Genomic DNA, 22,589 nt, shown 5'->3' on the forward strand with positions numbered 1-22,589 from the left:
AAAAATCACAGCTGCATTCCATGGTGTTCTGTTCAGTGGGCATGCTTCCAAACAAAAACTTTGCTAGGCCTTACTTTTGGGGGACGCCTCATATTTACCAATTCAGAAAAACCTCTACTAGGTCTTATTATCAGGGAAACAGGGTAGGTATAAAATGTGTAATGAAAATTAATAAGTATAAATTGTTGACTTTCCTCAGGCTTTCGTACGTAGCTGGCCGTGAAGGACATATGCTGAAATTCCTGTCATACATCAGTGTCAAGAGACTGACCCCGATGCCGGCCATTGTGACTTATGTAGGTTATGAGATAATGTGAGATAATGTTTATGCGCCACAGTTTGAACATTCAGTGTATAAAACCACCATATTTTACTTATTTTAGTATCAGATCCCATCAGGGAACTGCAGGAAAACCTAGAAAAACAGAAGCAAAACATTTTAGTGATGTTTTCTTCATTCAGTTGCTGGTTCTGAATCTGCAATAATGCCAAACATACTTAACACACTTAGCTGTATTACAGTACTGGCTATCAGGTTGCACAAAGCCAGTCGGGTTTGTAGTAATCACTGATAGAGATGAGCAAATATAAAGTACCCGTATTTTCCAGCATATAAGACGACCCCCAACTTTTCCAGTTATAATATAGAGTTTGGGATATACTCACTGTGTAAGACTATCCCTCTTCCAACACCAAATAAAATCTAATAACAAACATCAGACAGCAGCAAGATCTGAGAGGCAAAGGAGGTACAGTAATACAAGGGCGGCCAGATGGATGGAAGAGGTGTGTTTTTCTGGGCACAGCGCCACTCTACTGTATCTTTTTTTTTATATATATATATATATATATATATATCCCGGACGCCTATAGCTTGCTCTGCCCTTCATACAGTCACTGCATAAGGCGGAGATGAGGCCGTTTTTGATTCCCCCCACCACCTCCACTATATTCTCCAGTCCAAAGTTTTTCAGCACCTAACCTATAAGACGACCCGTGACTTTTGAGAAGATTTTCCTGGGTTAAAAAGTAGTCTTATACGCAGGGAAATACTGTAATAAGGAAGTGAATTGCTGGGATAGCTTGGCAGTAAGCTTATCAGCTGGCTGCCTTTTTATTCAGTGCCTCTCCGGATTCCGAGAAAAGCTGGATCCAGTCCTGGGAAACAGGGAGAAGTTTCCCAGGACTGGATCCAACTCTTTCAGGCACCCGGGAGGGAGTAGCACAGAGCAGCACTGAATGCACTAAATGCACTAAAAGGCAGCTGATAAGCCGGAAAATAAAGCGATTCGCTTTTTTTTATTACTGTATATTTGTTCATCTCTAATCACTGGTGCTAAAATTAACATTCTGAGCGAAACTAAGACAGTCTGCTATATGTAGTACAGGGCTCGAAGTTATGGACATAGGGATTCATTCTTTGGTGACTTTGCTCAGCCTCCTCAGCTCCTGCACTAGGCATAACATATTGGAGAAGAGTTACTTTCAGGTAGATTCAATAGGTTTAAAGAGATCTGCTGGATTAATCTTGGCACTGCCGTGTCCTGCTCTCACTTTCTGGTTTGGCAGGTCTGCATTTCTGTGTCTCCCACTAAGATCACAGATGGCGTCTGAGGCAATCTACAAGGCGTGGAGTCTCTGTGATCTGAGGGGGAGACATAGAAGGGGTTAAAGTATACTTACATTAGCACCTCAGGATAGGCAGTGCTGCAAAAGTAAGCAATAACAGGCAGTGTATATGTGCATGTACAGGTGTATATTGAGGATTTTGAAAAATTTTCTCATTCTATTAATAGGTTTAGTGGTAGAAACAAAAGAAATAATTTTTGAGTATAATAATGCATCTTTCTTACTTCCTACTCTAGTATTTTCACACTAGCAATGGCCTCTCCTGGGCTGAATAAGCCTACAACTGGGCAGATAGAAACCAAATGACCTCTTTTATAGCAGCCTTGGGACATGGGTGGAGTGCAGGCCAACAGGAGGCAGCCACACCCCCCACATTCAACAGAAAAAAGGGAAATTTTGGCAGCACATCTATGACTCTGTTCACACTGCAGGTTGCACGCTGCTTGTGGCTTAAGTACAGACAAAAAACAAAAGGTGCAACAGCGTGAACAGAGTCATAGATGTACTGCCAAAATTTCTCTTTTTTCTGTTGAATGTGGGGGGTGTGGCTGCCTCCTGTTGGCCTGCACTCCACCCATGTCCCAAGGCTGCTATAAAAGAGGTCATTTGGTTCCTATCTGCCCAGTTGTAGGCTTATTAAAGCCCAGGAGAGGCCATTGCTAGTGTGAAAATGCTAGAGTAGGGTCCCTGTCTTGAGGACGCCTTAACGTGGCGACATGGTACACTCTGTTTGATCAAATAGTTTGCTAAGATCCTCACTTTTCTAAAAAAAAAATGTTATATTTAAATTTTTAATATCTACAGAGTAGGTGTTTGCCGTGTGTACGCTGGGAGGAGTATGTACGGTAGGCCTTACACCTGTGGGTTGCTGTTGCACCTTTTGTTTTTTTGTCTATTCTGTAATTGTGGTCTTTCCATCGTTAGTTGACAGTACAGACTAATTTCTTGTTGTCTTTACTTCGGTATAATCCTGACCTTCATCATCTTCTTTTCCCAGGGTATTATTGGAATGATTTACATTATACCGGCTGATATAAACACTCTCATTAACTACTTCAGCTTTGCTGTCTGGTTATTTTACGGCGCAACCATTGCTGGCCTTGTAGTCATGAGATTCACAAAAAAAGACATGAAGCGGCCAATTAAGGTAAAGTTTAATTAGAGAAAAAGTATAAAAGTGGTCTTATCTAAAATATAAAAAAAATAACCAAATAATTTACCATTTTGTGTATATTGCTCCTATGCAGGTGCATGTGAGGATAATTCTCACCACTACTACTACTCTCATTGTGTCTAGCTGATTCACCCATGGTGCACCTATTGTTTTATTTGTTTAGCCTTATACTCTATGCAGGCGCATGTGTAACGTTGGAAGAAGCAAGAAGCAGGTGACTGATGGGAAAGGAGCATTACTGCAGGATAATACATATAGAAGGTTTGCACAGGAGTTATATGCACAAAATGGTAGTTATGAAAAAAAAAAAAAGATTAAAGCAGGTGCCAGGTAGGAGATGGATGAACATAACAGCATGCGCCTACCTTCCCGACTCCTGTGCTGTGGTCCACTGTCATCTGCTCTGGTTCCCGGTCCCCAGCCGCTTTTAAGTCTGAGTTGGGACAGTTAGTGTCAGGACCACTCAGCCAGTCAGCGGCCATAGCGGGGTCCTACCTCGGTTGTTGGCTGTTTGTCACATCCAAGGTCCCCACTCAGACCTAGAAGCGGCCAGGGACCAGGAACCGGAGCGGATGACAGCAAGCCCCAGCACAGGAGCCAGGGAGGTAAGCCTCACCGGACTTCTTTATTAGTGATTGCCTCAGTTTACAATTAACAATGACCAAAGCAATAGAAGAAAAAGTTTAAGTAAAGTTTAACCACTTCTTGATATCTGCTGTATGCATATGGCATTGGTGGAAAGGGTTTCCTGCAAACAGCTGTACTAGTACAACACTGTGGAGGCAGATGTTACTAGATTATACTATCACCAAGCTGTAGTCTCATGCTTTAGCACCACCCACCACATCCTCGAGAATAGATTCTGTACTATGTAATGTGCGTGCTCTCCCCCTGATAAAGAAGCTTAGGAAACTAGAGCCCTGGCAGACCACTCGTCAATGATGTTTAAAATTTGTTGTGTCCCTGAGAAATTGATTGGGAGACCCCCCTTTAGATTTAACCCACACTGGTTAAATATCATAGATAGAAAAGAGCTAATTAAACTGAAAATTATATAGTTTTGGGAGTTTAATAAAGAGTCTGCACCATTACATATTGTTTGGGACTCCTTGAAGGCCTTTTTGTGGGGTATTCTTAGAAGGGAGATACTTTATAAAAAGAAAAAAATTCAAAGAGCTGGAGAGAAAATTAGAGTGTCAGGCAAAGTATTCAGCTCATCTTATTAATAAAGGAAAAGAAATTTGTAGAGGCAGATAGACCAGGTAAATTATTAGCTAGCCTACATAAAGCTCAGGCAGAGGATTATTATATCTCCTCTATTGTTAGTGGACAGAGGGTTTTTGTTTGTGATCAGGCTTAAACAAGGGGGAGAATCACTGAGTTCTATGGACAATTATATAAATCGGAAGTTGCCCCAGACTATGCTAATTTTTTTCTTAAACGTAAACTTCTGAGAGCCTCAGGGGATCAAAAAGCAGTAATTGAAGCATCAATAGGTTTGATGGATCTGATGGTGGCTCTTGGAAGTTTCTCAGGTTTGTCTGCTCCTGGATCCGATGATCTACTATTTGAAATATACCGCAAGTTCAGAGATGCCCTGATGCTGATCTTATTGGAAGTCTTTTTTATTTTCATTATTCTTTATTAGAAAAGTTACATATAAAAAGACAAATACAGATTATCAATAATCGTTTTATTTGGCAGAAAAAACTAGAAGACAATACAACGGACAAATAAATTTATCTTATTGGAAGTCTTTAATCCTGTGAAAGGGGCATCTTGCCGGACTCAATGACGGAGGCAAACATTGTTCTAGTTTTAAAAAAATGGAGAGATCCTCAAAAGATCGAATCTTATAGGCCAATATACTTGCGTAACTGTGATTGCAAGATATAGGCACAGCCCGGAACAGACAGACTTTGTTCCCAGAAGGTATATTTTTTGATATCTTAAGAACCTTTTGCGATATCCAGGTTGACCGCCGTGGGCCCCCTCCATCCTGTCACTAGACGCCATAAAGGCGTTTGATAGGGTGGATAGTTTTTTTTTATGGAGAACAATGTAGGAATTTGGTCTGGGGTCGAAATACATCTCCTGGGTAAAGCTTTTGTATGCAAAAGGAGGGCGGTCTGTCCTTGCCAGACCTTCGGCTCTACTTTCTTTCTGGCAGGGCCCAGAGTTTGTTGAGGTGGAAGTCCTCCCCTAAACTTACTTTCTATATGAGCAAAAACAGCAATAAGTATAAGAATATTTTTTTATTTTTTTTAATTGAAGGGCTCTTAGATATGTCACAGTTATGGGCTGATGGGGTACTAGTTTAGTTTGAGGCACTCCAAATTAAACTTGGTTTGGCAATAATGCAAACATTTTTGTATAGTCAGTTATGTTACACGTTTCATTCGACATAAGAGAAAGATGTGTTGAGAATGTAGACAAACAAGGTTTTAGATTTCTTAATTGATAACACTAAAGTGGAAGGGTGAAAACTAATCTCAAAGATATGAAAGTTACTATTGAGGGAGAAAAAAAAATTCTCTCCTGAGAGAGAATTCCCCTGGATTAACACAGTAGGGTTTCCCTAGGTTGAACCTGATGGACTCTTGTCTTCTTTCAACCTTTACTATGTTACTAAAGTGTTGGGAAGATTCAGCCTCCCATATGGGATACTATTGTAAAGAATCTGAAGTCGGGTTCACCTAGCCCCTCACACAGGCTCATGCTGTTTAAGGTATTTTATTGGTATATTTGTCTCCTAAAATGTTAACTAGGTTTAGGAGCGGAGACAATCTAAGCTGTAAGAAATTTCAAGAACGCAATGCAGATCTGGCCCACTTAATACGGTCATACCCAAAGATTAACAAACAAGACAAGGTTTGGCAATAATTGCTCCAGCAGATTAGGATTAAGTCGGCCCCTGCTATTCAGAGCGTAGAGATGGTGTTAGGGGGGATGGTTGAGGATGGAGCCACTAATACATTTTAAATAGATTAATGAACTGTGAGAAAATGTTGATAGTAAGGAAATGGATAGGCAACCATCCTCCCTCCTTTCAGGAATGAAAAGCACTAGTCTCTAAGGTTAAGAATTTTGAGGAAATGCTAGCAAAGAAATCTAAGAAAATGTGGGAATGGTATTATAAGGTTTAGAAATACTGGAGAGAATAGGGATCTCAATTTCTTTTTTGTCCCACAGTGCCAGGGTAGTAGGTAAAGGGGGTCGGGGGTCAGTTGGACGTTCTGTATTATTTGCTATTTTATGCTGCAGTAAAGTGTCAAAGAGGTGTGGCTCTGGTAGTTTACAGTTCTGCATGGGCCACTTCTGTTTCTTAATTCTGTGATATTATAATGCCTCATCAACTTATTGTATAATCTGTATCCTAGGAGGAGAGAAGGGTATGGGGGTGATAAGGTTTGAGAATGTTGGGGTCTTTTCTGTTTTTGAAAAAAAGAAAAAAAAAGTGCAGCAGTTTCGGACTAAATAAACCATGTTTGTTTTTTAACATTAACTGGAGTGCTGTGGTAATCTTATCATTTATATGATAAAGTACTGACAGCTATGATAAGTAATGACAGCTATGTAAAGCGCTGCAGAATACATTTTTTTCTGCAGTGCTGTAGTCTGAAGGGGCCACAGCACGATTTCTTTTGATGTGAATAACAGAGGAAGCCTTTTTCTCAACTGAAATACACAGTGGGGGATTTATCATCCCCGTGCCAGTGCAGTGGCAGTATTGGGCAGGTTCAGTTTTGCATGAAAAACTTGTGTGCAAAGTGGGAGCTTGCACAAAGGAGCATGTTAACTGTCTGACTGCATGTCAACTGTAAACTTCTTTTTTAGCATGACTGTTCCCCAGTGCACAAAGCACTGAGGACCATAAAGACATGGTTGGGGGGAAGTAGGTGTTAAAGAACTTGACTGGCCTGCTCAGAGAGCTGACCTCAGCCCCACCGAACACCTTCTGAGATAAAACAGAACAATATTTGCAAGCCAGGGTCTCACATCTAACATCAGTACTTGGCCCTTATTAATGCCCTACTGGACAAATGTGCAGAAATTCACATGGACACCTCAGAATCTTGTAAAAAGTCTTCTGAGAATAGTGGATGTTGGATTTTCTTCTGATAAGCACACACAGTTAAATGCGGCACTGTATTTGACAGAGCAAGGGGGAGAGGGAGTGCTAACTACTGGAGTAGGTGATGCCAAAAATGGGAGATGCCATTGGTTGGGGAAGGGGTCACTAACAGGGAGATGGCTACTACATTGGGATACTACATACTTGGGGGGGGGGACTACTAAAGGGGAACGCCCATAGGGGAGACTAATTTGGAGGATACAATATACTTGACTGAGTGTGTGGGGGGGTGTTAACTACAATAGGCTTTTACTATATCAAGACAGAGGGGGGCCTATCTTCTATATGAAAGCGCATGGGGTCAGGAGTAGAGATGATCGAACCTCGGGATTTTGCTGGTTCAATCGAACTTGAACATTTTTCGAACCTGCAGCATTTGATTCCCAATGCCTTCCATTCCGTTGGAAAGGAGGAGACAGCCCGGGTACCGCCTGGAATTCCGGGATACAGCCTAGGTAATAGTCTCCTCCTTCCCCACGGACCGAGAAAGCATCGTGAATCAAGTTCGAGTTCTATAGAACCTAAGATGTTTTCCGATGTTCGATCATCTCTAATCATGTGTACAGAGCATTTATGAGCCTCCATGTACAACAGCTGCAGACCCTCAGTGCATTCTGGGAATTGTAGTACAATTGAACAAAATCTTCTGCTATTCACCAGCACTGTAGAAGAATTTATTAATGGATCTTCAGGGCTGATGATTGTGACCTACAGATTGTAGCCACCAGGATCCTCTACACCAGGGAAGTCAAACTAAGGTCCTCCAGCTGTTGAAAAAACTACAATTACCATCATGCCTGGGCCGTCAAAGCTTTAGCTCTTGCTGTCCAGGCATGATGGAATTGTAGTTTTGTAACAGCTGGAGGGCCTGAGTTTGACACATGTGCTCTAAAGTTTGACACATGTGTTTAAAGTATCCACTTTTATTGGTATGCATTAAAATTGGAAAATGACAAAAACAAACAAAAAGAAAAATCAGCTCACCCAAATGTCCTTAGTCAGTGTATATCAACCCTCGGTGGAGCACGGATGAAAATGGGCCGACTCCCATCCAGGAACAATAGACCAAAAGCATGCAAATGCAAGAGATGAATCCAGCTCCAACCAGTGCGATAAAAATCCAAAATTTATTCACATGTAGAAAAAATACATAGATTTAAAAAACATGGACGTCCATACATGAAAACACCGACGCGTTTCACAGTCTAAGCTCCTTAGTCATGGCCATGACTAAGGAGCTTAGACTCTGAAACGCGTCGGTGTTTTCATGTATGGACGTCCATGTTTTTTAAATCTATGTATTTTTTCTACATGTGAATAAATTTTGGATTTTTATCGCACTGGTTGGAGCTGGATTCATCTCTTGCATTTGCATGCTTTTGGTCTATGCATTAAAATTGCCTATATTGGCAAACAAAGGAGGTCATAAAAACCAATGTTCCAAAAGTATCGATGAAAAAAATCTCACCGTTTTACTCACAATCTAGGTGATATCATTTTTTCGTTGACATTATCATATCTTGTATCCACATACCTATACTTTTGGAACATTTTGCTTTCTATGACTTTGTGGCATTTGCCCATACAGGCAATTTTTATGCATATTAATAAAAGTGAATTCTTTAAACAGTTTTTCCCATCACTAAGGCTGCCAGTCAAGTGTGAGTGGCTGATAAGAGGGCAAAGGCAGCGTGACTACATGCAGCTGTGCCTCCGCCCTTATGCCTAGTTACTGGGACAGACAATTTAAGATAAAGGTCTTAATATTTCTGCCCCAACGGAGACTGCTGACACAGCATCGAGAGCTGTGCCCGGAGCTGTAAGGTACTGGGGCCAAGTTACAAGGGGCTGTACTGTCAGAAACCCTGAATGATTCATACAGTAGGTGTGGGGCATTCTGAAAGTTGTAATAAAACCCTGGTTCTTAACTGGTGGGCCATAGGTACCCTAGTACCAGGAAGCCAACTCAAAATCATTGCCTCTATGCATTTAGGAAGGGATGTCCTTAAAGCTTCTAAAGGCGTAATGTGCATAATACCGTTGTGTAAAATGCTGATTTTCTTATCCTGCCCTGAAATTTAGTTGGATTCTTCAAGCAGACTTTGCTTGTCTAAAGGTTATCTGCATTCAAGTAATGAGTTCACAGTTGCTCACATGTTTAATAAAATTCCCACTGCTGTCTGATAACCATTAGGGTGGTAGTTAAGCAAAAATGTTATCTTTCAAATCAAATGATGCCAGAGATTTGTAATTTACTTCTATTAAAATATCTCAAATCTTTCAGTACTTTTCAGCTGCTGTATGTCCCGCAGGAAGTGGTGTATTATTTCCAGTCTGGAGAGCAGGAGACATCTTCTATGGGGATTCCCTACTGCTCTGGACAGTTTCTGTCATGGACAGAGGTGGCAGCAGAGAGCAATATGTCAGACTCAAAATAATACACCACATCCATCAGCTAATAAGTACTAGAAGACTGGAGATTTTTATTAGAAGTAAATTACAAATCTCTGGCACTCTCTGCCACCAGTTGATTTGAAACATTTTTGTTGTTGTTGAACTACCCCTTTAATGAGCAGAATTCAGAATTTAGCTCTGGCTGTGACTAAAGTAAGGGCCTTATTACACCAACAGATTATCTGACAGATTTTTTTGAGCCAAAACCAGGAATGGACTATAAACAGAACAGGTGATAAAGAAAAGACTAAGGGCCCTATTACACGGGCCAATTATTGTGCGAAAAATCTTTATATCGTTCTAATTTAAACGATAATCGTTCTGTGTAATTGCAGGCAACGATCGAAAAATCGTTCGTATGTTGTTGATCATTGATTTAGATCTGAACCTAAAATTATCGTTAATCGTTCGCTGTAATTTCACATTCGTTCGCTCAAGTTCCACATTTTTTCACTAATCCTTCGGTGTAATAGCACATTGGCCATTGTTTTCCTGAGATCAGTAGGAATAAACGATCATAGTAATGATCGCAATAACGATCGTATCTAACAACCATCGTTCTGTGTAATATGATGAATGATTTCAGGTTAACGATAAACAATCTCCTTTGCGATCGTTAATCGTTGGTCGCTAATCGTTAAAAATCGCTTTGTGTAATAAGACCCTAAGGTTCCTCGTCTTTTTCAAATCCACTCCTGGTTTTGGCTTAAAAAAAAAATCTGTCAGATAATTTTTTGGTGTAATAGGGCCCTTAAACATAGTTGCTTCAGTGCATGACATGGAAAGTATTTGCTGGCACTCAACAGAGTACAGTATGTAGTTAGTACTTCTCATTGTGTATATATATATATATATATATATATATATATATATATATATATATATATATCTCCATACTCTCTGCTGAACAATTTCCTAATTATATTGTCACAGTATTCTGCACTAAATTATTTACATTTACTAAACTGCCCAGCACAAGAAACCAGAAAAAAATGTATGAAAGACAATAATCAAGCTAGTTATTGTTCTAATGTCTGTGTATGGCTGGTATTACTCTTAAAGGAAAACACACATCTAACCTGTTATGTCCCTATAGCACACGGGGCACTGAGGATAAAGGTAAGTGTCTTACCTTTATCCTTGGTGCCGTTATTGTGCAGTCTGTAGTTTAACCTCTATGCTAATGAGACAGTTTGGTGCACTGGGGGAAGCACTACCGCCCTACGTGAACCATTCTGCTAGTTCTGCTGACATTTATTAGAAGTGGCAGGACAGCCAGGGCAGATTGGTGCACTTAGGGACATATCAGCAGGTTAAATGCGTCTAATCTGCTTATAATTTCTCTTAAAAGAGGTACTCCAGCGGGGGTGGGGGTGGGGGGGTGGACGAGTCTATTTTGGGATCTGGCCGAAGAGGAGGTGGCTGAGAGAAAAGACGTCCACTCACCTCCGCTTTCTGGTGTCTGAAGCGGGCTCGAGACGTGACGTCTCAAGTCTGCTCAGCCAGTCAGTGCCAGAGGTGGGATCCGTTTCAAGTCCGCTCAGATTCCTACTCTGTCACTGACTGGCTGAGCGGACTTGAGACGTCACGTCTGGAGCCCGTGTCAGACACCAGGAAGCGGCCGGGGACCGGAGCGCCGCGATACGGGACCCGCCGCTGGATCCAGGGACGTGAGTGGACGTCTTTTCTCTCAGCCACCTCCTACCCGGCCAGATCTCAAAATAGCCGCCCCACTGGAGTACCCCTTTAATAGTCACATTGTAAGGGAAAGCACAGCAATTTGGATCAATTAAAAAAACAAAACAAAACTAACATATGAATTCCGATATTGCATCTCTAATCTACCTTCTCTTATTTCTTCAATTCAGATCCCAATTGTTATCCCCATTGTGATGGTCCTGGTCTCTGTATATCTGGTGCTGGCACCCATCATTGGTGAGCCTGAGTGGGCCTATCTCTACTGCGTGATCTTCATTTTGAGTGGCCTTATTGTATACTTCCCATTTGTGCACTATAAGGTAAAATGGGCCCGGAAAATAACAAGTAAGTGAAAGCAAATACAGCTGTGTCACCTTGTTAGTTCTACATTGAATAATGATTTAAAAGGGGATTTCCTGCGCTACCAAATTTTTTATATGTTGCTGCCATATAAGAAAAATAAACATTATATGCTTACTTCTCTGTACTCCCCTGGTATCCTGTTGCAGTGTCACTGGTGTTCCCCGCTAACTGCAGGTGCTGCTACTTCCAAGACAGACTTGCAAGTGATTGGCTGAACAGGCTGTTACTGCCGAGGCAAGCTTGTCTCTGAAGTAGCAATGGCTACAGTCAGTGGGGGGCACCGGCCACCCCTCAGGACACTGAGGAATGTGGACAGGTAAGGATATAATATTTATGTTTCCTTATATGGGAGCAACATGTTAAAATGTTGCTAGCGCCGGATAACCCCTTTAATATAGACATTTCCCTCTTTCTAAACTGGAACACAGTAATTAGCATGTATAGTAATATTTTACTGTGACTTGCAGAAGTATTCACCCATGCTTGGCATTTTCATGTTTTGCTACCTTACAACCTAGAATTAAAGAGAACCTATCACCTAAAACTCACTGTCCCTATTATCAAAGTATATCTCTCCCTAAGTCTATCTATGAAGATACAGACTGCCTTTGCAGTCTGTATCTTATACTTTACCCAATTCTCTTTTTCGGCGCTGGAAGGCTGGGTGCCACCATCTTGATGACGTCACTTGCGTTCCAGTGGTGAAACGTAAGTGACGTAATCAAGATGACGGCGCCCGGCCTTGCTGCAGCGATCAAGAGGATTAGGTAAAGTATAAGAGACAGACTGCAAAGGCAGTCTGTGTCTTCATAAATATACACAATGAAGATACACACTGCCTTTGCAGTCTGTATCTTATACTTTAGCTAATACTCTTGTTCGGTGCAGGAAGGCCGGGCGCTGCCAACTTGATTACATTAATTACGTTCCACCGTTGGAACGCAAGTGGCGTAATCAAGATTGCTGCGTCCGACCCTGCTGCTGCAATGCATGACGGGAGCTTCCTGTCTCGCGACGGCTCTTTTGAAAACATCCGGCGCGAGACAGGAAAGGAAAAAGTGGATAATTCAAAAACGCGGCCATTTCAAATAATTAAACATATTTACAAATATTAATAATATAATAATTTACATATAATTAGGGGGAAAAAATTTTTATGCATGATTGGTTCTCTTTAAATGGATTTTAATTGCTTTTGAGTGTTTGCATCATTTCATGTAAAGAACAGGCCTACGACTTTGAACATTTTGTTTTCTTTATATTGTGACAAATAGATAACAGAAAACGTCTGGGTGCTTAAAGGGAATCTGACAGCTCCTGGGCACTACCTGAGGAGTGTAGACAGTGTGCTGTAGCTGGCAGTCCCCCAGTGAGCATGGTGCCTTTTTGGTAATTTTCCGTGCAGCGGATTATGTACAATCTTATGTCTCCTACTGTCACAGAGCTGTTGTTCGTGCCACACTTGTCATGCATCCTCCTCCCTCTTCATGAATAATCAATGCTGCCCGGCCTCCTGCTCGCTCAGCTGTCAGATTGCAGATCAGTCCTAATGTGTTGGAGCTGTGGTCTAGGGGTAACTCACCTGTCTAGAGACCCGACAGCAGTTCATTCTCTGGTTCGAATCCCTGATGGAAATTAAATAGATGCCTTTTTTTTCTTTTCTCATTATTGTATCATTTTTAAGGCTATGTTCACACACAGTATTTTTGCTCAGTATTTTGGTCAGTATTTTGCAACATAAACCAGGAGTGGATTGAGAACACAGAAAGGCTATGTTCTCACACTGTTGAAATTGAGTGGATGGCTGTCATTTAATGGCAAATATCGGACGTTTTAAAAAAACAGTAATTATTTGCCATTAAATGACAGCCATCCACTCAATTTCAACAGTGTGTGAACATAGCCTTTCAGTGTTTTCAATCCACCTCTGGTTTTGGTTGCAAAATACTGACCAAAATACTGTGTGTGTGAACATAGCCTTAAAAAAATTATACAATAATGAGGAAAAAAAAGACATCTATTTAACTTCCATCAGGGGATACAAACCAGAGAATGAACTGCTGTCGGGTCTCTAGACAGGCGAGTTACCCCTAGACTACAGCTCCAACACATTACAGAGGAAAGATTCTTTCATATATAACCTTCCTACAGAGGACTGATCTGCAATCTAACAGAGGAAGCCAGGCAGCATTGATTATTCATGAAGAGGGAGGAGGATGCATGACAAGTGTGGCACGAACAACTGCTCTGTGACAGTAGGAGACATAAGATTGTACATAATCCGCTGCACGGAAAATTACCAAAAAGGCACCATGCTCACTGGGGGCTGCCAGCTACAGCACACTGTCAACACCGCAGATAGGGCCCAGGAGCTGACGGATTCCCTTTAAAGCGATTCTATACCCAAAATCTGTTCCCCCCCCCCCCCCCCCAAACCATTTGTACCTTCGGATAGCTGCTTTTAATCCAAGATCTGTCCTGGACCCCGTACGTCATGCGCCCGTAAGAGGTGTTCAAATCGCTATGAACCGCCGCGGTTCCGGGTGCCCCTTGTAGCCCGGGACCGCGGGTATTAGCGGGCACAGTCCGATCGCTGTGCCCGCTAATACAGTAATCAGATGCAGCTGTCAAACATGACAGCTGCATCCGATTACTGGATGCAGCATTTTCCTGGTGTCTAGTGGGTGAGTTCGCCGTTACTGAAGCCGGCCGGGGACCACTCCAAGATGGCGCAGTCCCCAGCTCGGCACTGAAAGCAAACGGCCGAAAGCAAACGAGTGCCGATCTCATTGATCTTTGCTGTATAACTATACAGCAAAGTTCTCAATGAGAGATCAAAGTGTATATACTAGAAGTGCCCCAGGGGGGCTTCTAGTATATGTGTAAAAAAAAAAAATATATATTGTTTTTAGTAAAAAGCCCCCTCCCCTAATAAGTTTGAATCACCCCCCTTTTCCCAGGTTTTAAATAAAAGTAAATAATTAAATAAACATGTTTGCTATCGCCGCATGCGTAATCGCCTGAACTATTAATTTATCACATTCATGATCTCGCAAGGTAAACGGCGTAAGCGCAAAAAAAATCCCAAAGTGCAAAATTGCGCATTTTTGGTCGCATCAAATCCAGAAAAAATGACACCTGACACAGCTCTATAGACCAAAGGATAAAAGCGTTATAAGCATGGGAATGGAGCGGTTTTAAGGAACGTATATTTGTTAACAATAGTTAGAATTTTTTACAAGCCATCAGATACAAAAATATACAAGTTATACATGTTATATATCGTTTTAATCGTAACGACTTGAGGAACATGCATAACAAGTCCGTTTTACCCCAGGGCAAATGGCATAAAAACACAATCCCCCCAAATAAAAGAAATGCTTTTTTTTTCAATTTCACCACACTTTGAATTTTTTTCTTTATGCAAAAATTCAGCCTGTCATTGCAAAGTACAATTAGTGACGCAAAAAATAAGGGCTCATGTGGGTTTCTAGGTGAAAAAATGCAACTGCTATGGCCTTTTAAACACAAGGAGGAAAAACCGAAATCGCAAAAACGAAAAGTGGCCCCGTCCTTAAAGGGTTAAGAGCAACCTGGGTCTCTTTAAGAGCGGAATGGGTCCCTTTAAGAGCGAAATTGGTCTCTTTAAGGCCGACCTGGGTCCCTTTAAGAGCAACCTGGGTCCCTTTAAGAGCGAAATATGTCCCTTTACATGCGACCTGGGACCCTTTAAGAGCGAACTGGGTCCCTTTAAGAGCAAAATATGTCCCTTTACATGTGCGTCCTGGGTCTCTTTTAAGAGCAAAATGGGTCCTTTTAAGAGCGAAATGGGTCCCTTTAACCCCTTAAGGACCGGGCCTGAAATGGCCTTAAGGACCGGAGCAAATTTTATGAATTTGACCAGTGTCACTTTATTCATTAATACCTTCGGGATGCTTTTACCTATCCGGCTGATTCTGAGATTGTTTTCTCGTGACATATTGTACTTCACATTTCTTGTAAATTGGAGTCGATACTTATAACGAATCTTTATGAAAAAACCCAAAATAGCGTGAAAAATTGAGAAAAAATGCATTTTTCCAACTTTAAAACTTTTCTGCTTATACAGAAAGTGGTTATACCACATAAATTATATATTAAATAGCATTAGCAACATGTCTACTTTATGTTGGCGGCATTTATTAAACTATATTTCATTTTTTTTACACAATAGGAAGCTTAAAACATTAGCAGCAAATTTCCAAATTTTCTGTAAAATTTCAAAATCAGATATTTTTAGGGAACTGTTCAGGTTTAAAGTGTATTTGAGGGGACTGTGTGTTAGAAAGCCCCACGAAGCACCCCATTTCAGAAACTGCACCCCCTAAACTCTGCAAAAGCACATCCAGAAAGTTTTTTAACCCTTTAGGGGAGTCACAGAAATAGAAGCTAAGTGTGTAAGAAATTTGAAAATTTTAATTTTCTGTGCAGAGATTTTATTGTAATCCAATATTTTTCATAATTATAAACCTATTACCAGAGAAATGCACCCCAATATTGATTGCCCCGTTTCTGCAGTTTATAGAAATACCCCATATGTGGCCCTATTGCGCTATTTGACGCAACCACAAGCCTCAGATATAAGGGAGCGCCTAGTGAATTTCAATGGCTCCGTTATTTTTGGTCATTTTTGACTGTACCACTTCAGGTTGGCAGAGGCTCTGGGGTGCCAAAACCTAAAAAACACCCCTAAAGGGACACCATTTAGAAAACTACACCCCTCAAGGAATGTAACAAGGGGTGCGGTGAGCATCTGGACCCCACAGGTGCTTCACAGATTTTCCAAACAATATGGCTTGAAAAAAGACTAAAGTATTTTTTACACTAAAATGTTGTTCTAGCCTTCAATTTTTCATTTTCACAAAGGGATAAAAGGAAAAAAAAAACACAAAACATGTAGCGCAGTTTCTCTTGAGTACGGAAATACCCCACATGTGGACATAAAGTGCCAAGCGGGCGCAGGACGAGCCTCCAAAGGGAAGGAGCGCCAATTGGCTTTTGGAAGCTGGATTTCACTGGAATGGATTTCAAGGGCCATGTCGCATTTACAGAGCCCTCGTGCTGCCAAGACACTGGAAACCCCCCACAAGTGACCCCATTCTGGAAACTACACCCCTCAAGGAATCTAACAAGGGGTGCAGTGAGCATATGGACCCCACTGGTGACGGGCACAAATGTGGAAAAATGTGACGTGAAAGTGAAAATTTTCATTTTTTCACTTTCATGGCACAAATGTGCCCGTCATCCAGGGGTCCATATCCTCACTGCACCCCTTGTTAGATTCCTTGAGGGGTGTAGTTTCCAGAATGGGGTCACTTGTGGGGGGTTTACAGTGTTTTGGCAGCACAAGGGCTCTGTAAATGCGACATGGCGTTCATCATCCATTCTAGCCAAATCCAACCTCTAAAATCCAAATGGCGCTCCTTCCCTTCAGAGGCTTGCCCTGCGCCCACATGGCGCTTTATGTCCACATGTGGGGTATTTACGGACTCGGGGGAAATTGCTCTACACATTTTGTGTTTTTTTTTCTCTTTTAACCCCTTGTGAAAATGATAAATTCAAGGCTAGACCAACATTATAGTGTAAAAAATTTAATATTTCATTTTCACGCCACATTGTTGCACATTTGTGCCCGTCACCAGTGGGGTCCATATGCTGACTACACCCCTTGTTACATTCCCTGAGGGGTGTAGTTTCCATAATAGGGTCACTTGTGGGGGTTTTAACTGTCTTGGCAACACAGGGGCCTTTTGAATGCAACATGGCCCCTCGAAATCCATTCCATCCAAATCCAGCCTTCAAAAACCAAATGGCGCACCTTCCCTTTGGAGGCTTACCCTGCACCCGCATGGCGCTTTATGTCCACATGTGGGGTATTTCCGTACTCAGGGGAAATTGCTCTACACATTGTGTTTTTTTTTATCTTTTAACCCCTTGTGAAAATGAAAAAATCAAGACAAGATCAATGATTTAGAGTAAAAATTAAAAAAAAAATACACTAAATGTTGGTCTAGCCTTGATTTTTTTCCATTTCCACAAGGGGTTAAAAAAGAAAATGAACACAAAACGTGTAGGGTAGTTTCCCCTGAGTACGAAAATACCCCACATGTGGACATAATTTGCCATATGGGCACAGGGCAAGTCACCAAAAGGACAGAGCGCCATTTAGAGGCTGGAATGGGGGATGGAGGCCATGTCGCAATTACAAAGCTCCTGTGCTGCCAGAACAGTAGAAACCCCCCACAAGTGACCCAATTCTGGAAACTACACCCCATAAGGAATCTAACAAGGGGTGCAGTGAGCATATAGACCCCACTAGTGATGGGCACATGTGTAGAACATGTGCCGTGAAAATAAAAAATACCATTTTTTTCATTTTCACGTCCCAAATGTGGCCGTCACCAGGGGGCCATATACCCGCTGCCCCACTTGTTAGATTCCTTATGGGGTGTAGTTTCCAGAATGGGGTCACTTGTGGGGGGTTTCTACTGTCCTGGCCGCACAGAGGCTTTGTAATTGCATCATGGCATCCTCTAATGGGAATGGTGGCCATACCTACTTAGCTGGGGAAAAGGGACAATTCTAATTTATTTGGGGGTATTAGGCCAATTATTAGTTTATAAGGTTGGAAATGACAGGTGTCCATCAAATTCAACCTGTGTTGATCCAGAGGAAGGCAAAAACCCCTCGTGAGGCAGACGACAGTAGCCTCATCACAGGGGAAAAATTCCTTCCCGACTCCATAATGGCGATCAGAATAATCCCTGGATCAACGTGACCCCTGAAATAAGAATAAGGGACAGAATTTAGATAATGTAGAACCCCAATGACGTGTGGTACGCCTTGGAGCGATCCAGTATGCAGAGGCCGGGGGGATCAGGACAGGTGTCACACTGGAAAATGTTGTCCTTCCTGATCCCCCTGTTACCCCACACTCTGCACTTCTTCTGGGGTCTCCCTTTCTCCAGTGTGGGGGACGTCACCTGGAAAATGTTGTCCTGGTGCGATACGGGGTCCTTCATATCCAGAAGCGCTGGGTCCGCTCCATGGCTGCTAAATATTAGGGCTCTATTACTACTTCTGATATTTTCGGATCGTGCCGCAAGCTACAGTAGCTCGGGCAGCGAGGGACCAAAGAGGGGGTGCTGGTATAAAAGTTATCCCCGTACAGGTGGTGACCTTTATCCAGCAGTGGGAAGATCAGTTCCCGGACGATGTCCCCACTAACTCCGAGGATGGGGGGGGGGAGTGGGCATCTGGGGGCTGGATTCGAGTGTCCCTTCCTTCATACACTCTAAGGGTACGTGCACACTGCGGAATCGCGACAGATAACCCTTCGTGCATTCCGCAGTTGGCACCCGCCAGCGGACTGATGCAGGCGCACGTCTCCGTCCGTGTCGTAGACTCCATTCTATGCACGGGCGGATTCCGCTCTGCGTCCAACGTGTTGATGGAATGACGGATGATGGAATCCGCCCGTGCATAGGATAGAGTCTATGACACGGGCGGAGACGCGCCCCTGCATCAGTCCGCCGGCGGGTGCCAGCTGCGGAATGCACGAAGGGTTATCCTTCGCCATTCCGCAGTGTGCACGTACCCTAAATCTGTAAGTGTACCCTGAGGTACTCTCACAGAGTTTGTAGAATTTCACACCATACCGAGATCTCTTATTGGGACGGTACTGGCAGAAAAGACGTGTCTGGGGGGCAGCGTACGCTACGCTACTCCCAGACACGTCACTGGATGATGAGAATGATGAGGATGAATGGAGGAACAAAGGACCCCCCATTCATCCTCACTGGCTGTTTCGGTGTCGGAGGCAATAATAACGTATGCGTCCGATACCGAAAACACCCTGGGGGCCATCTTTATATGGGGATTGGTATATAGGGTATGTAGTGGTGTAGTGTAAAACTTTATTCAATGTAGTGTGGTGTAATGTAGTGTTTTTTTACGTGTTTTTTACAGTAAGTATACAAAAAAAACCTACGCCAAAAATGGTGTTGCTGATAAATGCCGCACTTATGTTCGGCACTTATCAGCAGACCGTGGCAGTAGAATATAGAAAAAAAACACCCTACGCCAAAAAGGAGGAGTTGCTGATTAGCAGCGCACTTTTGTGCGATGCTGATCAACACTCAGCGGCGATAGGGTGCGGAAAATAGAAAAAAAAAAAATTGGGAAAAATTTTTTTTTTTTTACTACATTCTGAACATCCCTGTAGTGGCTGATACGTGTATTACACTTATCAGCCGCTAGGGGGCAGCAGAGCGCAAGATCCGAAATTAGACGACGCTGGAGCCGAAAAAATACGAAAAAAGACGACGCTGGAGCCGGAAAAAGCCGATCGGGACTCACGGAAGAAGCCGAAGTCCCGACAAGATGAAGAGGACGCCGGGAACCCGGAAGACGCCGATCAGGACCCCGGGACAGGTGAGTAATGTACAAATACCTGCTCTGGACCCCTCAGCTACCTAGCTGAGGGGTCCGGAGCAGGTATTTATTACTTGTGGGGACTTTGATCGCCGTGAACGGCCGGCCGGCCGTTCACGGCGATCGGGACGGTGGTAACGTGACCACCATTACTTTTTACAGTACTGGCGGTCGGTGCCGTCCTCGGACAGCACCGATGGCCCAGAAAGGTTCCGATCGCCGCTATGGGCTTATCAGCCAATAGCGGCGATCGTCGGCATGGGGGGGGTTAACAACCCTCCATGCCGACAGGGAGAGATGGCCTGCTATGTATTATAGCAGGCTATCTCCCCCGATCGGGACCCGGCCGGCCGCGGCGCCCGTTTAAAGGGCGGACGTACCGGTACGTCATGGGTCTTCAAGTGACAGTGATCCATGACGTGCCGGTACGTCATGGGTCCTTAAGAGGTTAAGAGTGAAATTGGTCCCTTTAAGAGCAAAATATGTCCCTTTAAGAGCGAAATGAGTCTCTTTAAGAGCGACCTGGGTCCCTTTAAAGTGACACTGTCACCCCCTTTGTGCATTCTGACATCTCTACACAGGTGTAAAGGGTAAATTTAGCGGTTTTCATACCTTATTTTATATCATACGTCATGGTGCTTGTTCAAGTAAAAAGTCAACTTTTATCAACTGCAGATTGCGTTAAGTGGGCGGAACCTTGCAGCATTAGCACCACTTAGCCCCGCCCACAACGCCACAGTTGGCCCGCCCCCTCGCTGGCCATCGGAACAGGCTGGCCGAAAGGTCTAGACCCCACCCCCTTTACGACTGCCAACCAATGGCCGTCAAGGGGGCGGGGCCAATGGTGCTGTTGTGGGCAGGGCTAATTGCCGCGAGGTCACGCCCACTTAATACACGCTGCCGTTGATAAAAGATGACTTTTTACTTGAACAAGCACCATGACGTATGATATGAAATAAGGTATTAAAAACGCAAAATTTACCCTTTACACCTGTGTAGAGATGTCAGAATGCAAAAAGGGGGTGACAGTGTCACTTTAAGAGCGACCTGGGTCCCATTAAGAGCAAAGGGACCCAGGTCTTTTTTAAAGCAACTCAGGTCGCTCCTAAAGGGACCCATGTCGCTCTTAAAGGGACGGGAGCCAAGTTGCTCTTAAAGGGATGGGACCCAAGTCGCTCTTAAAGGGACGGCACCCAGGATTAAAGTTTTTCTTAAAAGGAAGTCACTGGTAAAGGGGCGCTCTGGAAGTCACTGGTAAAGGGGCGCTCTTTTCAAGCACTATGTATTTTCCTGGAAATGCAAATCTAGTTTTATTTATTATTGCGGACCGATTATCATGCATTAACCCCTTCGTGTCAGTAACATGTATATATACGTTCCTACTGCACATACCCCGTGCAGTAGGAATGTCCAGTACAGACCAAAGGTTTGGAGACACCTTCTCATTAAAAGAGTTTTCTGTATTTTCATGACTATAAAAATTGTAGATTCACACTGAAGGCATCAAAACTATGAATTAACATATGTGGAATTATATACTTATCAAAAAAGTGTGAAACAACTGAAAATATGTCTTATATTCTAAGTTCTTCAAGGTAGCCACCTTTTGCTTTGATTACTGCTTTGCACTCTTGGCGAGTCTTAAAGGAGTTCTCATAGATGCTCAGCACTTGTTGGCCCTTTTGCCTTAACTCTGTGGTCCAGCTCACCCCAAACCATCTCGTAGCACCCCATCACTCTCCTTCTTGGTCAAATAGCCCTTACACAGTCTGGAGGTGTGTTTGGGGTCATTGTCCTGTTGAAAAATAAATGATGGTCCAACTAAACGCAAACCGGATAGAATAGCATGCCACTGCAAGATGCTGTAGTAACCATGCTGGTTCTGTATGCCTTTAATTTTAAACAAATCAATAAGTGTCACCAGCAAAACACCCCCACACCATTACACCTCCTCCTCCTCCATGCTTCACAGTGACAACCAAGCATGTGGAGTCCATCTGTTCACCTTTTCTGCGTCGCACAAAGACATGGTGGTTGGAACCAAAGATCTTAAATTTGGACTCATCAGACCAAAGTGCAGATTTCCAATGGTCGAATGTCTATTCCTTGCCCAAACAAATCTCTTCTGCTTGTTGCCTGTCCTTAGCAGTGGTTTCCTAGCAGCTATTTAACCATGAAGGCCTGCTGCTGCACAAAGTCTCCTCTTACCAGTTGTTGTAGAGATATGTCTGCTGCTAAAACTCTGTGTGCCATTGACCTGGTCTCTAATCTCAGCTGCTGGTAACCTGCGATTTCTGAGGCTGGTGACTTGGATGAACTTCTCCTCCACAGCAGAGGTGACTCTTGGTCTTCCTATCCTGGGGCGGTCCTCATGTCAGCCAGTTTCTTTGTAGTGTTTGATGGTTTTTGCAACTGCACTTGGGGACACTTTCACAGTTTTCCCAATTTTTTGCACTGACTGACCATTATTTCTTAAAGTAATGATGGCCACTCATTTTTCTTCACTTAGATGCTTTTTTTCTTGCCATAATTCATATTTTAACAATCTATTCAGTAGAACTATCAGCTGTGCATCCACCTGACTTCTGGACAACACAACTGATGGTCCCAACCCCATTTATAAGGCAAGAAATACCACTTATTACACCAGACAGGGCATACCTG

General features: G+C 43.0%; 1 protein-coding gene across 2 annotated transcripts in view; it reads left to right on the top strand.

Annotated features, from left to right (window-relative positions):
- The window catches only part of SLC7A9 (solute carrier family 7 member 9), a 67,016-nt gene that overhangs the window by 41,453 nt on the left and 2,974 nt on the right, over positions 1–22,589 (top strand). For both annotated transcript variants that reach the window (XM_069966186.1, XM_069966187.1), the window contains 3 exons: positions 200–296; positions 2,627–2,776; positions 11,261–11,435. In XM_069966186.1, coding sequence (XP_069822287.1) covers positions 200–296; positions 2,627–2,776; positions 11,261–11,435 — 422 coding nt within the window. The remainder of the gene's footprint in view (positions 1–199; positions 297–2,626; positions 2,777–11,260; positions 11,436–22,589) is intronic.

This window comes from Dendropsophus ebraccatus, chromosome 4 (assembly GCF_027789765.1).
Source record: "Dendropsophus ebraccatus isolate aDenEbr1 chromosome 4, aDenEbr1.pat, whole genome shotgun sequence".
In the NCBI taxonomy this organism is placed as follows: domain Eukaryota; kingdom Metazoa; phylum Chordata; class Amphibia; order Anura; family Hylidae; genus Dendropsophus; species Dendropsophus ebraccatus.